The sequence below is a fragment of the Herpailurus yagouaroundi genome, unplaced genomic scaffold, assembly GCF_014898765.1.
Source record: "Herpailurus yagouaroundi ecotype Mexico unplaced genomic scaffold, PumYag 212, whole genome shotgun sequence".
NCBI classification, from domain to species: Eukaryota; Metazoa; Chordata; class Mammalia; order Carnivora; family Felidae; genus Herpailurus; species Herpailurus yagouaroundi.
Genome location: NW_024412443.1, coordinates 1,863,228 through 1,885,524, shown reverse-complemented (window position 1 = coordinate 1,885,524; position 22,297 = coordinate 1,863,228). Strand labels below are relative to the sequence as shown.

Here is a 22,297-nt window from a genome sequence, read left to right as displayed (position 1 = left end):
GGACTCTATGTCCAGGACGAGACACCCACAAGCACCACACAAACTGCCCAGGGCCACAACATGAATGAGTGAATGGAGCACAGAGTGGGTGAGGAAACAGTCCAGGAAAGGCAAACACAAGCCTGGACACAGACACCAGAACAAATACTTGACAAGGAGATGGAGGCTTGGAGTTCCCAGGGGGACACAGCTGGAGACACACAGATGCCCACAGTCTGACAGGGAGAAGGTGGCGATAATGGACAACATGCAGACACCAAGACACTGGCCCACGTGGCCACACATGACCTTTACCCCTGACAGTCAGCATGGCCGATGTCCTCTCCTGTCCGCACACACACGAGTACTCCCCAGCATCCTCCATGGCCACACCACGAATCTCCAGCTCACACATGTTTCCGTCCTGCCTCAGGCTGACTCTGTCCCCAGCTCTGAGGGTCACGGACCCCTTCCTCCACTCCACAGGGGATGCCTTGCTTAACTCACAGTGTAGCTTTGCTGTGGTCCCTTCCGTGACCTCTTCCTTTCTCAGGCTCTTTGTGAACTTGGCGGGCATGGCTGGGGATGGTCAGAAAGACACAGACACAGTCACGGTCTCTGAGCACATGGATGAGACAGGACACAAGCAACACAGAAAAGACAAATAAATGGACATGGGCCATGTACTAAGTGTGTTGAGCACACACTATGGGTTGTGGTTTCCCTCAGGCTGTCCTGTGCACAGTATGGCCATGGCCTCTTTGGTTGCTCCTCAAGCCTCATAATGTGTATGATTCTGGCTAGCACAGCTGGCGAGTCAGACACAGGACAGAGGATTGGTGAGGGCAGGACACAATAGCACAGAAGACAAGACAGAGTCCCATGGGACAACAGGACCAGCAATGACCAAGGAGTGGGTAAGTGGCTGGGATGCTGTCTTCCGGTGGTTCACACAACAGCCCAGAAGGGGAGAGATTCGATGGAGTAACAGGGCAGGTGACACCAGAGAATGTGAGAGAGAAAGAACGTGAAAACAGAATGAGTGCAGATGGATGTCATGAAGTCAACTGGACACCAGATCACAGCTCTGTTTGGCCGCACGTGGTCTTTACCCCTGATGGTCAGCATGGCCGACGTCCTCTCCTGCCCACACATGCATGAGTACTCTCCAGCATCTGCCACGGCCAGGCCACAGATCTTCAGCTCACACATGGTCCCATCCTGCCTCAGGCTCACTCTGTCTCCAGCTCTGAGGGTCTTGGACCCCTTCCTCCACTGCACAGGGGCTGCCTTGCTCAGCTCACAGTTCAGTGTGGCTGTGTCCCCTTCCATGGCTTCCTGGGTCTTCAGATTTTGGATGAACTGAGCAGGCAGTGCTGTGGAGGGTCAGATGGATAGAAGTCATCAATCCCTCTGGAGGATTTGGGGCATGACGTGAACACTCAGGATCAACAAAGCAGAAGTATGGAGGAGGACAGGCAGATCAGCTCATGTTCGACTGCAATGGCCTCTGACATCTTGCCCTGAGGGGCATTTTACCCAGGGACTGCCTCCTTCCAGGTGTCATGTCTTCTCAATATCCTCATACCCCGACCTTTCGTACTAGCCCAGCTCTGGCCTCACCTGCACTGAGCTTGAAGCCAGGCTCCTCCCACTCACACATGACGTTATGGCTCTTTCATGGAAGAATGCCCATGAGGCACCTCGTGGTCATGACATTCACTGCTCCACTGCTGCTTCTCACCCCATGTTTCCCAGCCAAAGCAGGGCATCCATCTCTTGCTGCCCACACCTGGGCTCATTGCACACTATCCCCACCCACACTTGGCCCTCTCTGCTCCACCTCACATGTTCTTGTCCAGACTCCACCAGACACTCACGCTCCTGCTCAGATTTCCAAGACTATGATGGATGCAGCCATGGCCTTTTAACCACACCCCTGGGCCCTTGTCACCTGAATTCCAACTGTAGGCACAATGAGGTCCTAAAGTTACAGGTGACCAGTGTCCACCCTAGTCACACCATGTTGTGGGGTGACTCCCATACCCCAAATTCATGTCAAGGCCCCAGGGGGCCTCAGAACAGGGCTGGAGATGGAGTCTTTAAAGAGGTGGTTAAGGTAAAAGGGGGTCACTAGGGTGGGCCCTGATCTTATATGACTGGATCCCTATCAGAAGAGGACATCGGGACACACACACACACACACACACACACACACACACAGGGACAGCTACATGAAGACACAGGACATGAGAAGGCAGTCATCTGCAAGCCAATGAGAGGACTCTGGAGGAACCAGCCCTGTCCTGACTGGATCCCAGACTCCAGCCTCCAGGACTGGGAGACTACACGTTTCCAATGTCAAGGCCACTTCTCTATATCTCAGTCATGCCTGTTTTGATAGCAGGAGCGGTTCCTGCCATAACAAAGACCTCAAGTTCTAGAACCAGCTTTGGAACTGATGTTGAGTGAAGGCTGGGTTTTGACAGACAGCCGGATAGATCTAGATTGCCTAGAGTAGATCATGGGAGCAGGGGTCAGTATAGGCATTACAGCACTTCTGGTGAGGCCCAAATCGGCAATGAGAAACAGCTGACTGGACACTTTCAGGAAAAGTAGTATCTGTAGGAAGTAGCAAGGAACCTGGATGAATTCTGCCCAGTCTGTGGGTGGATGAATTCTGCCCAGAATCTGTGGAAGGTGGGCCTCGTGAGAAGTGAACTTGCACTGGTTAGCTGAGAGATCTCCAAGAAGAGAGTTGAGGGAGCAGCCTGATTTCTTCTCACTCCTTGTGGTGAAACACAGGTAAGAGCAGGGCAGAAGCGGGAACAGAGGTAGGGTCGCCCAGGCAGGGTGTGCGGAAGGCTGGTCTGATGAGCCACACTCCTGAGAGCTGCATGGGAGACCAACGAAGTTTTGGAGAGCATGCAGAAATGCTACAGCCACGCCTGAATCAGAGAGGCGAAGGCTGAAATGGAGGAAACCATCAGACTTCCAGGGGTCCTACGGGATGCACCCATGGAGCTGCCCAACTGTGGACACGTATCACTCGTCAAGAAGGGCAAAGAAGGAAAGCAAGGGAAATTCAGAGGCTGCAGGGCTGCCACGGCATGGGATCCACAGGCCAGGCCACGTCTACCCACAGCCCACGGCACCACTTGTGGGCCCAGAGGACAGAGCATTGAGCCAGAGGCTCCTTGTCCAGCCTTAAAATCCAGGAGTCTTTCCTGCCCAGTGTCGTGTCTCCAGGGACCAGGGACCTCTTCCCTCATTTCCGTTTCTCCCCTTCGGAACAGGAATGCGCATCTGGTACATGTCCTGCGGCTGCGTTTGGGAAGTGTGCAGTCTGACCTCACAGGTTCATGGCTGAGAGGAAGCCACCTTGAGTGTCACCCAAACCTGGTGCACATGCTTCCATCACACTCTGGATTCTGTGGTGACACTGGACTCAGGTAAGGCTTTGGAGCCTTGGGGACGAGGTGTGCATACGCTGCATGTGGGAAGGACATGCATTTCCAGGGATGTAAGAGGGCAGAGTGTCACGCACAAACTTGTCCCACCAGCAAATTGTATCCTGGAGTTGTGCCCCCGAGACCTCAGAATATGAGCACATATGGAAATACGATTACCCTTCAGAGGGGTAATTAGGGTAAAGAAGGTCACTGGGCAGGTCATTAATCATGCTGGCATCCTAACAAGAGGGGATCAGGACACAAATAAAGGGACAGCCACGTGAGGACATGGGAGGAGACAATGTGTACACTCTAAGGACGGATGCTCCTGGGTCCCAACACCTGGATTCAGACTTCCAGCCACTACGAGTGTGGGTGACAGTGTTTGTCCTGCAGCCCAAGCCAAGTGGGACAGAGCCCTTCAGAGGGCAATCAAACCCTGTCACCAGACAAAGGAGGGCCTGGCCTGTCTGGCCACCTTATCCCTGAACACCCCAATGCTGCCCTCAGTCCTCCTTCACACATTCGTCATGTGTGTGACATGCTCCCAGCCCCACACCTGGGCCCAGGATGCGTGCCCATCCGCAGCCCGATCACAGGCCAGGAGCCCCGGGCCATTCTCCTGGACTGTGATGCCCATCTGTACATGTTTTTCTGGGGGTCCCCGTACCATCCACCCCGGGGCCTGGACAGGACTGACCAGTGTGTTCTTAGTGTGAGACTGTGGGATGCTCCACATGGCTATCGTGTGGTCCTGGAGAGACAGCAACATTGAGAGACATAGGGGAGCAAAGACCAAGAGGCAGGGGGAAGTCACTCAGGTGGCCACACACAGTCTTTACCTCTGACGGTCAGTGTGGCCGATGTCCTCTCCTGCTCACACACACACGAGTACTCCCCAGCATCCTCCATGGTCAGGCCACGGATCTCCAGCTCACACATGGTCCCGTCCTGCCTCAAGCTGACTCTGTCCCCAGCTCTGAGGGTCTTGGGCCCCTTCCTCCACTCCACAGGGGCCTCCTTGCTCAGCTCACAGTGCAGAGTGGCCGTGGCCCCTTCTGTGGCCTCTTCCTTCCTCAGGCTCTTTGTGAACTTGGCAGGCAGGGCTGGGGAGAACCAAGGATCAGGAATACTCCAGACTGTCTCGGGGACTCTATGTCCAGGACAAGACACCCACAAGCACAACACAAAGTGCCTAGGGCCACGGCATGAATGAGTGAACGGAGCACAGGGTGGATAGGAGGCAAATGGCCCAGGAGAGACAGACACAAGCCCAGATACATATATCAGGACAAATACTGGATGGGAAGATGAAGGCTAGAGTCCCCAGGAGGACACAGCTGGAGAGACACAGATGCCCATGGAGTCTGACAGGGAGAAGATGGTGACATAGTCACAATGTGCAGACACCAAGCCACAGGGCCACATGACTACACACAATCTTTACCTCTGACGGTCAGTGTGGCTGATGTCCTCTCCTGCCCACACACACACGAGTACTCCCCAGCATCCTCCATGGTCAGGCCACAGATCTCCAGCTCACACACGGTCCTGTCCTGCCTCAGGTTGACTCTGTCCCCGGCTCTGACAGTGTCAGACCCCTTCCTCCATTCCACAGGGGCCTCCTTGCTCAGCTCACAGTGCAGAGTGGCCATGGCCCCTTCTGTGGCCTCTTCCTTCCTCAGGCTCTTTGTGAACTTGGCGGGCAGGGCTGGAGAGAGCCAAGGATCAGGAGGACTCCAGACTGTCTCGGGGACTCTATGTCCAGGACAAGACACCCACAAGCACCACACAAACTTCCCAGGGCCACAGCATGAATGAGTGAATGGAGCACAGGGTGGATAGGAGGCAAATGGCCCAGGAAAGACAGACACAAGCCCAGACACAAACATCAGGACAAATACTGGATGGGGAGATGAAGGCTAGAGTCCCCAGGAGGACACAGCTGGAGAGGCACAGATGCCCACGGAGTCTGACAGGGAGAAGATGGTGACATAGTCACAGTGTGCAGACACCAAGCCACAGGGCCACATGACTACACTCAATCTTTACCTCTGACAGTCAGCGTGGTCGAAGTCTTCTCCTGCCCGCACACACACGAGTACTCCCCGGCATCTGCCACAGCCAGGCCATGGATCTCCAGCTCACACACAGTCCTGTCCTGCCTCAGGCTGACTCTGTCCCCAGCTCTGAGGGTCTCAGACCCCTTCTTCCACTCCACGGGGGCCACCTTGCTTAACTCACAGTGCAGCTTTGCTGTGGCCCCTTCTGTGGCCTCTTCCTTCCTCAGGCTCTTTGTGAACTTGGCGGGCAGGGCTGGGGAGGAACAAGGTGACACAGAGAGCATCAGACCAAGTAACTTAAGAAGTCAGGATGTGGACACTCAACAATGAAATGAACCCTGGAGCAAATAGGAAATCAAAGAATGGACACATGGACACATGGGTGGATCACAGTGTGTGGGGGCTGGGCAGCAGGGAGACAGAGGAGCTGGCATCCACAGTGGACCTCAGGACATGGACACATGCATGGGAATGGTCATAGTGCCCACAGAACAGATAGACATAGTGGCCAACGGGGACATCTGCCAGCATCTTCCATGGTCAATCCTGTCTTAGACTGTACCTTATGCTAGATTCAAGGTCCCAGGTCCCTCATCCACCTCGCATACCCCAGGCTGCCCTGCTTGGAACACATCATGGCCGCAGCCTCTGACAGCTGCTCCCAGACTAGAGGGCACCCATGCTCCATGAGGTCACCCGGTGCTCCTATGGCAAAGATGCTATGTTCGTCCACAAAGTTCAAGCACCATAGGGGCCCGGGTGCTCCTAGGATACCCTCGGGATGTGGGGGGTGGCCTCATCCTACCTTGTCTCATCTGCTTCCCTGCAGGAAGTGACCAGGCCCCCATAAGGGCCCCTGAGGACCCGGGCCCCATCAGGGAGCCACCAGCCACACCATGGCAGGGCCTGTTCCGAGCCCCCATTCCCAAGGGTCTCGGGCCCCTCGCACCACTGCACAAGTTCCTCCCAGAGCCTGCTCAGGCCCCAGGACCTTGGTGTAGGGGTTGTCAGGCCTGAGAGGAGCAGACACACACACAGAGAGCAAATGAGAAATGGCCACAGATATCAACCTGGCAACACAGCTGCCTTTTGGAGGCAGGGCCTCGGGGACAGCAGGCAGGATGACCCATGGCAGGCAGCTCCACTGCATAGGGACTCCCACCTGCCCCTCACAGGGCCTGTCATCCCTAACCCCTGGACCAGCCCTCCTGTCCTGCCCTGCATCCTGAATCCCACCATGTCTGAGATGCCCCACTCCCAAAAGACTTCCTGCCAATGCTGTGAGCAGACCTACCCACCTGTCAGCATCAGACCTGGACCCCACCTCCACATGGATGTCCCCCTGCCTTCCTGGGCATGGCACACATGACCTTCCCCTCCGTCACCCGCCACATTCCATCCATACCCACTGTCACCTCCACACCTGCTTCACCTCACCTCCATACCTGCCTCACCTCATGTCCACACCCACCTCACCTTCCTGACCACCTTACCTCACATCACCTTACTTCATCCACCTCACCTCATCTCCACACCCACCTTACCTCACCTCCATATCCACTTCACCTCTCCACACCCACCTCACCTTCCTCACCCACCTCATCTCACTTTCCACACTCACCCACCTCACCTCCATATCCACCTCACCTGACCTCATCCACCTCAATTCACCTTCCTCACCCACCTCACCCCCATACCTGCCTCACCTCATGTCCACACCTACCTCACCTTCTTGATCTACCTTACCTCACATCACCTCACCTCATCCATCTCACCTCACCTCCACACCACTTCACTTCTACAATCACCTCACCTCACCTTCACACCCACCTTACTTCGACACCCACATAACCTCCACACCTGCCTTGCCACACCTCCACACCTGCCTTGCCACACCTCCACAACTGCCTCATCTCCACAATCACCTCATCTCACCTCCACACCCACTTCACCTCACCTTCCTCATCTCACCACTACACCCACTTCACCTCATCTACCTTGCCTCATCTCCAGACCTGCCTCAATTCACCTCCACACCCCCCACCTCCACAATCACCTCCTCTCCCCTCCACACCCACCTCACTTCTCTCCACACCCATCTCACCTCACCTGCACACCCACCTCGCCTCACCTCCACACCCACCTCGCCTCACCTCCACACCTGCCTCACCTCCACAATCACTTCACCTCACCTCATTTTTCTCATTCACCTCACCTCAACACCCTTCACCTTCACACCCATCCATCCATCTTACCTCAACACCCATCTAATCTCACTTCCACACCTATCACCTCACTTCACTTTATCTCTGCATCTATACCCAGACTTCATGTCACCTCAACTCAACTCACCCCCACACACACAGACCTCCCCTCAACTCACGCTACACACCCAATCTAACCTCACTTCACCTCACACACTTTCTACGTAAACTCACCTCATTCACCTTCCACACCCACCTCACATGATTCACCTCATAGTCTACATCTACCTCACCACATCTTACCTCCAAACCCAACTCACCTCACCTCACCCCACCTCACTCTGCACACCTTGACCTTGCCTCCATCCACCCTCCACATCCACACTTCACCCCCACATCTCTTCCATGTCCCTGCATGTGTTTCCTGGCTCCCCTCCTCAGTCAGCCTCTCAGTATTGCTGCGTTGAGGGCCAAGCTTCGATCTAGTTCCTAGCTCCTCCGTGGCACGTTCCCTCCAGAGAACTCATGAAGTCTGTAATCCTCAGTTGTAGTGTAGGATGCCCCCATTTCTCCCTGAGATGTAACCCCCTGAGGGCAGAAAGAACCTTATTCTCTGCAGTTTATTTGGGATGAGCCTCACACAAGCAGATGCTAGAGACTCATGCTGCAGGATGCAGGAGACAGAGGCAGAGAGGCAGAAGGACCCTATGGTGACCAGGGCAGAACAACAGGACATGACACAGCTTTTTGAGACATGGAGACACTGCTCCACATTACCACACAAAATCCTTACCCCTGACAGTCAGTGTGGCCGACGTCCTCTCCTGCCCGCACACACATGAGTATTCCCCAGCGTCCACCACAGCCAGGTCACAGATCTCCAGCTCACACATGGTCCCATCCTGTCTCAGGCTGACTCTGCCCCCAGCTCTGAGGGTCTCAGACCCTTTCCTCCACTCCACAGGGGCCTCCTTGCTCAGCTCACAGTGCAGAGTGGCTGTGGCCCCTTCCATGGCATCCTTGCTTCTCAGTCTCCCTATGAACTCAGCAGGCAGGGCTGGGAAGTCAGACATAGAAGATCAGATTCTCTGGAGATTTTGGGGGGTGGTGGTACATGACGGGACAGATGACAAGACAGACTTCTACTGAACAACAGGACCAGCAGTGACCAAGGAGTGGTAAGTGGCTGGGATACTGGCTTCACAGTTCACACAACAGCCCAGGAAGGGGAGAGATTCCACAGAGTAACGGGTGGAGGGTGACACCAGAGAATGTGGGAGAGAAAGAACATGAACATGGAATGAGAGCAGATGGACATCACAAAGTCAACTGGACACCAAATCACGACTGCTTGGCCACACGTGGTCTTTACCCCTGACGGTCATCATGGCTGAAGTCCTCTCCTGCCCACACACACACGAGTACTCCCCAGCATCTGCCATGGCCAGGCCACGAATCTCCAGCTCACACATGGTCCCGTCCTGCCTCAGGCTGACTCTGTCCCCGGCTCTGAGGGTCTCAGACCCCTTCCTCCACTCCACGGGAGCCTCCTTGCTCAGCTCACAGCGCAGCGTGGCTGTGGCCCCTTCTGAGGCCTCCTTGCTTCTCAGTCTCCCTATGAACTCAGCAGGCAGGGCTACAACAGGGCCCAACAGGGAATGTCACCTTTGACCTCCCACAGGAATGAAAGGAGCATGTGGGCAAGGCAGGCACGCATGCTTACCCTTCACTGTGAGCATGGCCAAGGTCATCTGGTCCCCGAAGTGGCAGGAGTACTGCCCGGTGTCCTGGGGCCGCAGGTCCCGGACCACCAGCTCCAGCACTGCGCCCTCCTGACGCAGGCTGTACTTGCCTCCGGGCCGCAGAACCTCATCTCCACAGCGCCACTCCACAGGCGCGGCCATGGATGACAGCACACAGCGCAGTGTGGCAGCTCCACCCTCCGGCACCTCCAGGTCCTTCAGCCCCTCACGGAACCGCACCGGCCGTGCTGCAAGCAGGCACGGGCTTGGCTTGACCCCTCCATCCTGCACCCCAGCTGAGGGCTGCTGGGGTTGGGGACAGCTGAGGACACAGCAGCCAGAGGGCTCAGGCAGGCCCACCTCACCCTTTCTACACTGGGGGTTATGGGCAGCGAACTCCAAAACTCTGTCCTCTGGGGTGGGGGGGCAAACGGTTGGGAAGAGAACTGTGTCCCCCACCCTAATTCATATGCTGGAGCCCCAACCCCCAGAACCTCAGGATGTGACTGTGTTTGGAGATGGAGTCTTTACAGAGGTGATTTTGGTAACCTGAGGTCATTGGGATGGGCCGAATCCCACGTATCTGAGCGATCACATAGGAGCTGAGGACATAGACGGAGAACAAAGCCAGAACATAGGCAGGGGGCGGTGTGTGCAAACCAAGGAGAGAGGCCTCAGTGGGGAAACAGCCCCACCCACACCTGGATCTCAGACTTCCGCCTCCAGGACTGGGACACAGTAAATGTCCATGGTTTAACTGGTCTGTGGATCCATGGTATTTGTCATGTGGTCTATGCTGAGACACTTGGAGATGAACCAAGCCAGGAGGAGGGGACACAGAGATGTCAGAAAACAAGACATAGGAATGAAGCAAGTCAGACGCTGCTGGTCAGGAGACACAGGTGGAAGATGGTCAACTCTACCAAAGCAGCAGACACCTGGACATGCACAGGGGGGGCCACAGGCTCCCCCACACAGAGAGTAGGACATGAGCCCAGGAACTCACCGTGGACCCTGACAATGGAGCTGCTCCAGGAGCCCCCGGCCTCACACTTGTAGCGCCCACCGTCCTGCACAGTGGTACCCTTGATGACCAGCTGGGCCCGGTGGCCCTCCTGGCTCAGCTGGCACCGGGCTGATGGCCGCAGGGTCTTTCCATCCTTGGTCCAGCACACGGGGCTGTCCGGGGCAGTAGTCTCACAGACCAAGGTCAGATCCTCCCCCTCTGTGACCGTGGCATCCGTGAGCTCCCGGGAGAAGACACTTGGCTTTTCTGGAGGTGCAGAGGAAAGCTCAGGAGGTGTGGGCCCCTGCCCCATGAGGCTGGGGTCACAAACGGGCTGCCGGGGATACAGAGCAGGCCTGGCATGGCCCAGCCCACACTTTGGAGACTGAGGGATCAGTTCTGCATACCACATGCCGCAATCACCTTCAAAGAGCCCCACCTCCCCGAGATCTGTGGGCCGGGCACCTTGTCTGTGAGCCCCAGGACCATGCTCTGCACATGGCCAAGATCTGCCTTCTACAAGGCTGCACCCTCAGCCTTATGGACCAGGCCCCATGCCGGCACTGGGCACACAGCCCACCTGTGACCCGAAGGGCAGCTGAGGTCCGCTGGTCCCCTGCCTCAAAGTGGATGGTGCCTGAGTCCTTGAGCGCCAGCTGCCGCAGGGTGAGCACATGGTAGCCACCTGGCTGAACCTCAATCTCATTGAGCTCATTCGGGTGCAGGGGCGTCTTGTCCAGGAACCAGTGGACAGGCTCATAGTCGGCAGGGGAGATGCGACAAGAGAAGGTGGCCGAAGAGCCCTCACGCACCTCCATGTCCTCCAGATCCTCTGTGATGAGCACTTTCCGGCCTGCAAGGCACAGACCGGCAAGTCACGGTCCCTTGCAGCCAGCTGCCAAGGGAAAGGGGCACTCCCCAAGACTGGGGGTGGGCTCACAGCTGGACTGAGTAAGGCTCAGAATGATGAAACCCAGAGCACAGCAAATGTATCAGAGCTCAACTGTCCACACATGCGAGTTTTGGCTCCACTGATGAACCCCAAGCCCACTTCTGGGGTCCTTCTCAGAGCACATGGGGTGGATCAGAGCGAGCCCTCCTCTCCCCAAACTCTTCTCCACACCTGCCTACGTCCATCCCTAAGGTCACAGAATGCAATTAAATCATGGATTAAAAGAAGAAATAGGAGGGCCCTGGGTGACTCAGTCAGTTAAGCATCCAACCTTGACTCAGGACATGATCTCACAGCTCCTGGGTTCAAACCCCATGTCTGTGCTGACAGCTCAGAGCCTGTAGCCTGTTTCGGATTCTGTGTCTCCCTCTCTCTCTGCCCCTACCCCATTCATGCTCGCTCGCTCTCTCTCAAAAATGAATAAACATTAAAAAAATTTTTTAAAAGAAGAAGTAGGAGTGTGAAAACAGTTGTGGCCATGTGAAAACTTAAATGCTTTGGAAGATTGGCGACGTGAAAAAACCCACTTCTGCAGCTGACCTAGGTGTGGGGAAGGCTCAGAGAGAAGTCCTAATGATGGAGAGGGACTGTCTCCAGCCTTCTTCTGCACCTGCAGGTGTCTTACATCTATGGGACCACAAAAGGAACTCGTGGATGGCCCATTGGTGGGTGGCTTGTGCAGGGCAGACAAGGAAACTGAGTCACAGACTGGTGCGCAAAGAAAAGGCTCTGGCTGCACAGCCAGATGGGCAAGTGTGTATTGTCTCTGAAGAGGATGCTGTGTGACAGCGTGTTTCTCACTTTAGCTGATGTTTCCTGGATTCAGCATGAGTACAAGCTTTGTGACCAACCAGGGATTCTACTGTGCTTACAGAGTGGATGTGGTGTGAGCTCACTGGGCTTGCTGGATTTCACAGAAGAGGACAGGAAAAAAACCACAGCAAGGCTTCTTTGTTGTTCTTTTGTTATTTCCCACGGACAGAGCCCCCCGCCCCCGGGTGGGCCCTCCTCCTGACCTCCCTGAATGCTGGACCCTGGCGTTGGGAGGGGAGTGCACCATCCTGCCTGGACATCAATATGCCCTATGATTCTGGGCCAACCACAGACTGCATCGGGCCCCCACTTCCCCATCTGGGAGGTGGGAGAATAGCATTCATGCCGCCTGGCAGGTGCAACTGTTACCCCTCACACCTGGAGGCATCCCCAGGCCACACTCCCTGCAGAGCCCCGGTGTGGGGGCCAGGCACATTCCAGCACACAGGCTCCAAGCAAACAACTGCGTGAACTCATGAGGACACGTGCTCATTCACACTGTGTCCCTTTAGCAGGACCTTAGAGACGAGACCACCCAGGGCCAAGCTCCCAGGGATGGGGAAACTGAGGCTTGTCCCTGACAGCCTCCAAGTCCACTTTGAACAAAGCTTACTCCCAACCACACCCCCGGCCAGCATGGCACCAGGCCCCCACCTTGCACCAGGAGCCGGGCCTGGGAACAGGCCTGGCCGATGTCACAGGTGTAGGTGTCGCTGTCCGCCTTCTCCAAGGCGCTGATGGTGAGCCTCAGGGTCAGGCCCTCCTGGCTGGGTGCGTGCTTCCCAGAGGCATGCAGCTCCGAGAGGCCCTTGCGCCAGATCACCACAGCTGCGGGACGCTCTGTCTTGCACGTGAACACGGCTGTGCCCTTCTCTTCCACATGCAGGTCGGACAGCTCGTCTGTGAACCAGTTGGCCTTTTCTGGGAGGCAGTGGGAAGAAGTGGGGGTTGAGGGCTGTGCAGACCCCATGCCAGCCCCTCCGGACAGGGAACAGCCCCCACCATGGGCAGGGAGGGAGGGACAGAGGCCAGGGGACCCATCCCAGGGTCTCCTGTGGGGTCACCTTCCACACGGAGACTCGCTGTGCTCTTGGAAGCTTCTGTCTCACACGTGTATTCTCCTGAATCCTTGAGCGACACCGCACGGACCACCAGAGTGGCCCAAGTGCCTTCCGTGACCAGGTCATACTTCTGACTCTTGCGAATGGCCTTCCCGTCCTTTAGCCAGCGCACGGGGGTCCCGGCCCGAGACAGCTCACAGCTCATCACCACATCCTCACCTGGAGCAGCCTGCTGGTCTTCTAGAGGCTTCGTGATACCTGCCGGCCTCTCTGAAGAGAGCAGAGAGCAGAACAGCCCCCGTGAGGCATGGCCACACCCCAGCCGTGCTTAGGGTGAGGGCAGGGCAAGCACTACAGAGGTGGAGACCACAGGACCTTCTGGGGCCTCAGGGTCTGGAGTGCAAGAGGCCCCACAGTCACAAGGCAGGGGCCTGGGAGGGGAGATATGAGACCACAGACCCTCACACCTTGGTATCACTCAGAGCCCCAAGACTCAAAGTGTGGCCACCGCCATTGCCAGCTGTGAATTGAATATCACCCACCTGCACCAGTATTTATACCAGGTACACAAGCTTAGGAATGCCAATGGCGATTTCACTAGCTCAGTGAGCAGTGAGCCCTAGGGGCCACCATGCTGTCAGACCCCCAACCCTGCTCCTGCCCACAGACTGGAGGCTCTCGCCCCACAGAGTGAGCTCTCTGAGATGACCAGACACCCCTTGCACCCCAGCAGGTGCTTCTGGGCCTCCAACAGGGGAGCTCCCCAGGGACTGGGGGACTGTCCCCAGAAGCACCATTTCTGGCCCGAGACCCCACTCCACCCTCACCCCAGTGGAGACAGGCCCCCATCCCTGCACACGGTGCCCACCTCTGATGATGAGGGAGGCCTTGGAGGTGAGGTCCCGCACGGAGAACACCACCTCCCCAGCATCTCCAGGAGCCACATCTTGAACAACCAGGGTGTATTTGCGGCCCTGGCGTGTGGCCCGGAAGCGGCCAGAGCCACCCACTGTCTTCCCGCCAACTGTCCATATGGCCACATCGCTGGGGTTCTCATGGGACAGGACACACTCAAAGGTGCAGCTCTGGCCCTCCAGCACCTCCACCGACTTCAGCCTCTTGGTGATGCCCACGTGCAGGTCTGTGGGCCACGGAAGATGGTGGTCATGCCGGCCAGGCCCTCGGACACCAGCCTCTTAACACTGGCACTGTCAAGCCCATTGCTGCCCCAGGTCAGACCCCACAAGGGGCAAGACCTCACTCCCTCCCTCCCCAGTCCCACTCCCCGCTAAGCAAATGTCTCCAGCTGGCCGAACCCTGTTGTATGGATCACAGAGAGCTGTGAGTGTAAACCAGCGTGACCACCCTCCTATCTGCTACAGAACACTCACTGTGCAGAGAACATTCACTGTCCATGGTGGTGGCCAGCTCAAAGCTTCAGGAGGTGAAGGACAGGCCCGAATGAAGGAGCCATCCAGCTCCAGAACAAACTCACCATGCTGCCCTGCCCCATTCCCTGTCTCACCTCAAACCCTGGCCAGCCCACCAGGGACACGTCCCAGGGTGACTGAGGAGCGAGCCTGCCATGCACATGCAGGAGAGAGAATCGGACCAGAGGAGTGGGCCAGGACAGCAGTGCACACAGGAGGCCAGGCCTAGGCTGACAGTGACTTCTGAAGGGACCGTGCGTTCCAAGCCAGGGGGAAGGGGGGGCAATGCTGCCCTGCTGGCTGTGTAACCCATGGTGCAGCTCAACCTTTCTGAGGCAACTTGATAAACCTGAAACGTGGCCTGCCAACAACCACCTTCACCAGGCTATTCCTGTGACCTGGAAGTCCTTCCAGAGCATCCTATGCCTGACATCTGGGCCTCTGTCATTAGCCACCCCCAAAAGGCGACCTTGACTGTGCTCCCTCTGTGGTTCCCACACCTGCCCACACACATCCCCTGATGCAGATTGAATGTCACTAGCCTGCACTGAATCCCTGGCATCTTGGGACTCTATCACTCATGGCCAGCCCAGTGTCCCTGAGAGCTCTTCTTTTCAACATCCCCGCCGCACTGTCTGCAACCTAGGCCTCTTAGGGACTATCAAGCCTGGTCTTCCAGGAGCCTGCCCCTGACCTCCTGGTTTCTACAAAGCAGCTCCTGGCACGGTTGAGCGGGTGGGCACCACAGTGGCAGGCCCCGCTTGCCCCCTGGACCCGGACCCGCCTCCTGGACCCAGACCCACCCCTGGGCCCGGCCCCGCCCCTGGCCGCGACCCCGCCTGCCCCCTGGACCCAGACCCACCAGTGGACAGGGCTCTGCCCCTGGACCCAGACCCGCTCCTAGACCTGGACCCGCCCCTAGAAACAGTTCCGCCCCTGGACTCAGATACATCCCTAGACCTAGCCCTGTCTGCCCCCTGGACCCAGACACGCCCCTGGACACAGACCCGCCCCCTGGACCCGGCTCCGCCCCTGGACCCGGCCCTGTTCCTGCAACCAGCCTGCACCTGAGATGGCGCCACCCCTAGAGATGGCCTCGCCCATGGACCCAGCTTTCCTGGAGCCTACTCCATGCCTTGGACCCGGCCCCACCCCATGGACTCTGGCCCTACCTTGGACCCGGACCCGCCCCTAGAGACGGCCTCGCCCCTGGCGACAACTCCGCCCCATGAACCCGTACGCGTCCCTGGACCCGGCTCCATTCCTTGAACCCAGACTCTCCCCTGGACCCGGCCCCGCCCCATGGACCCGGCCCTGCCTCCTGGTGCCTACTCCATCCCTTGGACCCGCCTCCGCCCCATGGACCCGGACTCGCCCTGCACGCACTCTCACCCCATGGACCGGCCCTGCCTCCTGGAGCCCGCTCCACACCTTGGACCTGGCTCCGCCCCAAGGACCTGGCCCCGCCCCTTAGACCCAGCCCCGCCCCTGCACCCGCCCCCGCCCCATGGCCCGGACCTGTCTCCTGGACCCGGACCCGCCCCATAGACCCAGACCAGCCCCTGAACCCGCACCCGCCCCGTGGACCCCGCCCTGCCTCCTGGTGCCCGCTCCATCCCTTGGACCGCCTCCCCACCAAGGACCCGGACCCGCCCCCTGGACCCGGACCCGCCCCCTGGACCCAGCCCCACCCCTGCACCCGCCCCGCCCCATGACCCGGCCCTGCCTCCTGGACCCGGACCGCCCCATGGACCCGGACCCGCCCCTTGGACTCGGACCCGCCCCTGCATCCGCCCCCGCCTCCAGGACCGGGACCCTCCCCTTGGACCCAGTCCGCATAGCCACGCACCGTGCACGCTGACTCTGGAGCTGGTCTCCTCGGAGCCCACACTGCAAGTGTAGAGGCCGGTGTCTTCCCAGCTCAGGTCGTGCACCACGAGCCCGCGCGTGCCCGCCGTGTGCAGGAAGTCGTACTTGTCACTAGGGACCAGCTCCACCCCGTCCTTGCGCCACACCACGCGGGCCTGGGGGTCTGAGATCTCGCACTGCAGGGCCAGCGTGCCCCGCTCCTCCGCGGACACATCGTCCAGCGCTTTCAGGAACACCACCGGCTTTGCTGCGGGGAGGTCGTGGGCAGGTGAGCGAGCTCCACCTTCGGCCTGCTAGGACCCCGGCGCCCCGCGCTGGGAGGACCCCAAGGACCCACAGCGACGCCTCACCTTTGACCTCCAGGCGGGCAGTGACCGACACCTTGGGGGAGCAGGCGCGCACAAGGCCGGCGTCGGCCCGCCGAACCCGCTTCAGCACCAGCGTGTGGCGACGGCCTTCGTGGGAGATCTCGTGGAAGCTGTCGTTGTACAGAGGTGTGCCGTTGAGCGACCACTCGATCTCCTCGTCCTCGTGGGACAGCTCACACGAGAAGCAGGCGCGGCCCTCCTCCGTGGCTTCTGCGTCCTGCATCGGCTGCATCACTGTAACCTCGCGCGCTGCCAGAGCAGAGCCACTCAGCACCGCCGCAGGAGACCCTTCCCCGGGGGGAGAGGGGGTTCCTCGCCTCCTCTCCCAGACCCTCCCCCCTAGGGACGCTCCTCCCCTTCCCCGGAGAGGACCCTCCCCCCCAAACCCTACCCCCTGAGGATGCTCCCCCCCACCCTCCCCCTCCGGAGCCCCCGCCCCACGGCAAAGACCCTCCCCACATCCCCGACCCTCCTCCTTGGGGGCCCTCCCCCCCAAACTCTCCCCCCCGGGGACCCTCTCCCCGCCCCTCCCCCCTCTACCCCGGGAACACATCCCCCAGGCGGAGACCCTCGCCCTGGCCCGGGGCGACCCCGTGTGCCCTGGCTACCTTCCACCGTGACCTCAGCGCTGCTCTGAGCACTGCCGGCTTGGCACCGGTAGACGCCGGCGTCCGCGGGCGTGAGCCGGAGGACGCGCAGCTCTGCCATGTGGCCCTCCAGCCTCATCTTGAACTTGTCGGAGGGCGCCAGGGGCGTGTCCTCCTTGTACCACTGCACGGCCTTGGGGGCCGGCTTGAAGTCGCAGGACAGGACCACCGACTGCAGCTCGCGCCCCGCCTTGGGCTCCAGGGGCCGTGTGAGCACCATGGGGATGTCTGCCGCGGGAGGGGAGAGGGCAGCGCTGCGTCAGCGGAGGGACCGCGGGGTCCCAGAACCCACCCTGTGCCAGGTCTGCCACCAGACCTGCCAGGTCTGCGCCCCTTCGCCCCAGCGGCGCGCTCACCAGAGACCACCAGGCGTGCGGTGGAGCGCGACTTGCCGATGGTGAAGTGCACCGGCCCAGTCATGGTGGAGCAGGTTCGTCGCAGCGTCAGCCGGTGCACCGTGCCCTCCTGCTCCATGCCCACGGTGGGCCCGGCCTGGAGCACTGTCTTTCCCAGGAGCCACTTGGGCGGCCGCACCGAGGGGATGGAGGTCTCGCATTCGAACCAGGCAGGTGCGGGCTCCATCACAGTCACGTCCTGCAGGCCCCGCACGATGGTGATGGATTGCTCTGTGGGTGAGGGGCTGGTCACTGGGGCAGTCCCACAGGGAGGACCACCAGCAGCCACAGGCACAGTGGGGAGGTGCCAGGGTGGCCCCGCCCGCACCTTCCACAAAGAACTGGGCACTGGTCTTCACGTTGCCAGCATCACACGTGTAGGTGTCCTCATCCTCCGGCTGCACATCGTTGATGATCAGCTTGCGGTAGAGGCCGTCGCTGACCATCTCGTACTTGGGTCCTGACTGCAGCTCCATGCTGCCCTTGAACCACTGCACCTGGGCGCTGGCCCTGGACATCTGGCACTCCAGCACACCACGGTGCCTCTCCATGGCTATCTTGTCCCGAAGTGGGCGCAGGATGGTCACCGGCAGCTCTGAGGTGTGACCAGGGGTGAGGGGACAGGATAAGGGATGCTCAGTGCCCCAAAAACCCCATCTGAACCCCCACCCATCCACCCACCCGGGTCTGGGTGCTCTGCCTCTGCAGCCTCCAGAGGGCTGGAGCCTCTCTGCCAGGGCCAGCAGGTGGCGAGGCCAGGTGTCACCCTCGGCTTCTCTGGGACCCACTGCATAGAGCTGACCAGGTGAAGGGTGGGCGCACCACTCCCCCCCCTACACACACCACTGCACCGTGCGCCCTTGACAAGCTCATCCAGAGCACCCTGGCCTCACCCCTGCCCTGCCTCTTCACATCCACACCCCTCGCCCTGCACAATCCTGCATCAAGCAATTCCGAATCTCATATACCTTCCCCCCAACTTGTGGCAGACCCTCCCTCCTCTATGCCCTGACTGTGGCTAGGGCCACCTGTTAAGGCCTCATGCTCACCACATGCCGGGACCCCACAGTGCTTTCTCTCCATTGCTAAGTCCCAGGAGGAAGGATTTACTGTGACCTCCTGAGCTGCCTCTCCAAGACCCCTGTCTTCCTGGTGAGGAGGCAATACCTCCTTTTCCTCCTTCTGGGTCATTGGTGTCCTGGGACAGCTGCCCTGTCAGTCCCTGTAAGGCTGCAAAACTGTGCATTCACATACACTGTCCAGCAAAAACCCTCCCCTGGGCTCCCTCACCTTTGACTCGGAGCTCAGCTCGAGATTCTGCATTTTCGGCTACAAATCTGATCTCTCCTGCATCTTCTGCCAGGACCCTCCGGTAGATGAGGGTGTATGTCCTCCCTGGAAACACAGGCCAGTCAGTACTGGGAACAGGCCCTGGGGGCAGGATGGAGAACGAGTCCTCCTGACACCTGCCCAACAGCTCACCTTCCTGGCGGATGCGCACATTGTCACTGGGCCGAAGCTTACTGCCCTCCCAGAACCACTGGGCTGGCACCTCATCGTGAGAGATCTTGCAAGAGAAGGTGGCGCCCTCCTTTTCCATCACCTCCACATCCTCCAGGGGCCTCACGATCTGGATGTTACGACCTGGGGTGGCAAGAAGGCAGTGCCATTTGTGGATGCCCAGAGCTCCCCCTTACCCCTCCCACCCAGATTGCTGAGGGGTGCAGGGCGGGGCAGAGCCAGAGGGCTAAGCACTTTGCTGGGGGGATGCAGGGTGGCCAGGAGGCTCTGGCCCAGCAGACCCTGACCCTTAATCTGCCTACCTTGCACCTTCAGGGAGGCTGAGCTCTGAGCATCACGAGCGTCGCACACGTACACGCCCTGGTCACCAAGCTCACAGCGGAAAATGATGAGACTCCGACAGGTGCCCTGGGCCACCATGCCCACTGTCTTGCCCACCCTAAGCTCCACGCCGTCCTGAGGAGGAACGAGGTTGGGTCAGGCACTGGAGGTGGCCAACAGAGCAGTCCCACCCCTGCCAGCCCAGTGTCAGGCGGGAGCAGCCCAAGCCACCTTCAGCCAGCGCACGTCCACGTTGGGGCGAGACAGCTCACACTCCAAGGTCACCCTGTCCTTCTCTGTGGCCACCACATCCTGCAGAGGGCGGCTGAACCTCACAGGCAGCTCTGGGTTGGCAGGAAGGGGGAGGTGAGAAGCGGGGCCTGAGATGTGTGGTCTCACACAGCCAGTTCTGGGAATGACACCCCCCACCCTGCCCTTGCCTGGCTCCCCGGGCCTCATTGGGGACAGAGGCAGGTGCACTCAGGAGTGCCCCCCCCCCGTGCCCACGCACCAGTGACCGTGAGCCGTGCAGACGTGTGCACCCCCTCAGCTTTGAAGGCGATGAGGCCACTATCCTGCGGCCGCAGCCCCGACAGGATGAGGGTGTGGATGGGGCCTTGCACGGCCAGCTGGCACGTGGACCCTGGCTGCAGCCGCACGCTGTCTCGCGTCCAGCTGCCCTCCACGTTGTCGTGTGACAGCTCCACATCCATGGTGGCTGTGCCCTGCTCCCACACCTCCACCGCCTGCAGGCCCCGCACAAGCCGGACCTGGCGCACTGCGGGACAAACATGGGGGTGCATGAGGCACTGCCGTGAGACCCAGGCCCTTCAGCCAGCCCCCACTCACCTCCCCAGGAGCCTCAGAGCCAGCCAGGCATCCTGGAGGGAAAGGCCCAGCCCTTCCCTTCCTTCTCTCCCATCCTCCCTGCCTCCCGCCACCCCCCAGGGCCTGTCCCTCCAGGGGGACACCCCCTTCCGTCCTCCTTCCTTGACGCCCGACCCCCACGCTCAGCCTGCTGTTGCCACTCACTTTCCACGGTGAGCTTGGCCTGCGTCTTGTCGTCTGGAGTCTCACAGCCATAAAAGCCGCGGTCGGCAAAACCCACGCAGTGAAGAACCAAGCGGTGCCTGGTGCTCTCGGCGTGAATCTCCACGTTCTTGCCTGGCGCCAGGGCCACTGCGTTCCGTGTCCACTTGACCTCGGGCCATGGCCGTGTCAGCTCTACCTCCATGGCCACTGAGCTCTGCTCCTCCACCGTCTGTGGCTCCAGCTTCTTTCTGAACAGCACTGGAGCCTCTGGGGTCATGAGAAAGGGAGGTCATCGCAGCCACTGCCACTCCCAGGAAAGCCAGGGCACAGAGGGGCCTGACCTCCACAGTCGGCACAGCTGCCCCCACCGTGACCTCATGTTCTCACTCCACACTAGGCCCAGCTGCACACCTGTACAGATACAACTGTAGAGAAGGGAACAGAGGCCCCGGGAGCTGCTTCTTCCTCAGCCTGTCTCTCACCTCCCACCCTCCTACTCAGGACAAGCCCACCATGACCAGCAGCAATGGGGCACAGTTGGGGGGGGGGCAGGTAACACAGACGCTGAGCCCCCAGCCAGTCTGCCCCAAGGAGACCCTGGACACTCTACGTGAAGGAGTGAAAGGAGCCAGTCAGGTGCACCTCCCAGTCCCAGGCTCTGGATGACCTTTCCAGGTGTCCATGTTACTAACTCACTCAGAACCAGCAGCAGGTCCCCAGGTGAGGTCCCAGCCCCGCCCCCCCCCCCGCCCCCAACCCTGCTTGCACTGGCTAACTCCACTCCCTCCCACCTTGCCGACCATGGGGCTCAGCTTGGGATGCCTCCTCCAGGCAGTCTCCCTTGATGGCCTAAACCTCTGCCCACCCACAACCAGACGCACCTTACAGAGGTTTACTTTGTCCCCTTCAGAGTAGGTATCTGGCCCCTGGGTCCCACCTGAGTCTCCTTTCCTTAGCCAACAAAGCCCAGTGTCCCTCGAGGTCACCCGAACCAGCTGGACACAGGTTGGCATCAGAAAGCGGCCTTCGAACCAGTCCCCCTGGGAGGCCCTCCCACGTACCTCGCACCCGGAGGGCAGCAGCAGAGGAGACCCCCTCGGCCTCTGCAGTGATCTGGCCTGGGTCGTCCAGGGTCAGGCCCAAGATGGTCAGGCTGTGGCTCGCGCCACTCTGTGAGATGAGGAACTTCTCACTGGGCTGCAGCAACACGCCGTCCCGGAACCACCTGACTGCTGCATCGCTGGGGGACACCACGCACTGGAAGGTGGCCTCCTGGCCCTCTTCCGCCACCACGGCGCTCAACCCAGACATGAACTTGACCATGCGGGGGGCTGCAGACAGGGGTTTTGCTTGAGAGATGAGTAGGAGAGGCAGAGACCCCCCGCCCCATGCAGACACAGAGAGCACACACCTTCTCCAGGAAGGCCCTCAGATGCATCTCA

At 59.5% G+C, this 22,297-nt stretch overlaps 1 protein-coding gene across 21 annotated transcripts in view; it reads right to left on the bottom strand.

Moving 5' to 3' along the window:
* Positions 1–22,297, bottom strand: part of OBSCN (obscurin, cytoskeletal calmodulin and titin-interacting RhoGEF) — a 158,580-nt gene that overhangs the window by 59,126 nt on the left and 77,157 nt on the right. For 15 of the 21 annotated variants that reach the window (XM_040454439.1, XM_040454430.1, XM_040454438.1 and 12 more), the window contains 25 exons: positions 21,917–22,186; positions 20,856–21,122; positions 20,335–20,601; positions 20,055–20,167; positions 19,805–19,958; positions 19,464–19,625; positions 19,272–19,376; positions 18,310–18,576; positions 17,943–18,212; positions 17,548–17,814; positions 16,922–17,188; positions 16,552–16,818; positions 14,141–14,413; positions 13,276–13,542; positions 12,866–13,132; positions 11,027–11,299; positions 10,447–10,713; positions 9,422–9,688; positions 9,071–9,334; positions 8,492–8,755; positions 5,484–5,747; positions 4,879–5,142; positions 4,274–4,537; positions 1,092–1,355; positions 295–558 (listed from right to left, as the gene is read on the bottom strand). In XM_040454439.1, coding sequence (XP_040310373.1) covers positions 295–558; positions 1,092–1,355; positions 4,274–4,537; positions 4,879–5,142; positions 5,484–5,747; positions 8,492–8,755; positions 9,071–9,334; positions 9,422–9,688; positions 10,447–10,713; positions 11,027–11,299; positions 12,866–13,132; positions 13,276–13,542; positions 14,141–14,413; positions 16,552–16,818; positions 16,922–17,188; positions 17,548–17,814; positions 17,943–18,212; positions 18,310–18,576; positions 19,272–19,376; positions 19,464–19,625; positions 19,805–19,958; positions 20,055–20,167; positions 20,335–20,601; positions 20,856–21,122; positions 21,917–22,186 — 6,138 coding nt within the window. The remainder of the gene's footprint in view (positions 1–294; positions 559–1,091; positions 1,356–4,273; positions 4,538–4,878; positions 5,143–5,483; positions 5,748–8,491; positions 8,756–9,070; positions 9,335–9,421; positions 9,689–10,446; positions 10,714–11,026; positions 11,300–12,865; positions 13,133–13,275; positions 13,543–14,140; positions 14,414–16,551; positions 16,819–16,921; positions 17,189–17,547; positions 17,815–17,942; positions 18,213–18,309; positions 18,577–19,271; positions 19,377–19,463; positions 19,626–19,804; positions 19,959–20,054; positions 20,168–20,334; positions 20,602–20,855; positions 21,123–21,916; positions 22,187–22,297) is intronic. The other 6 variants (XM_040454421.1, XM_040454422.1, XM_040454423.1 and 3 more) reach the window with 6 other exon arrangements.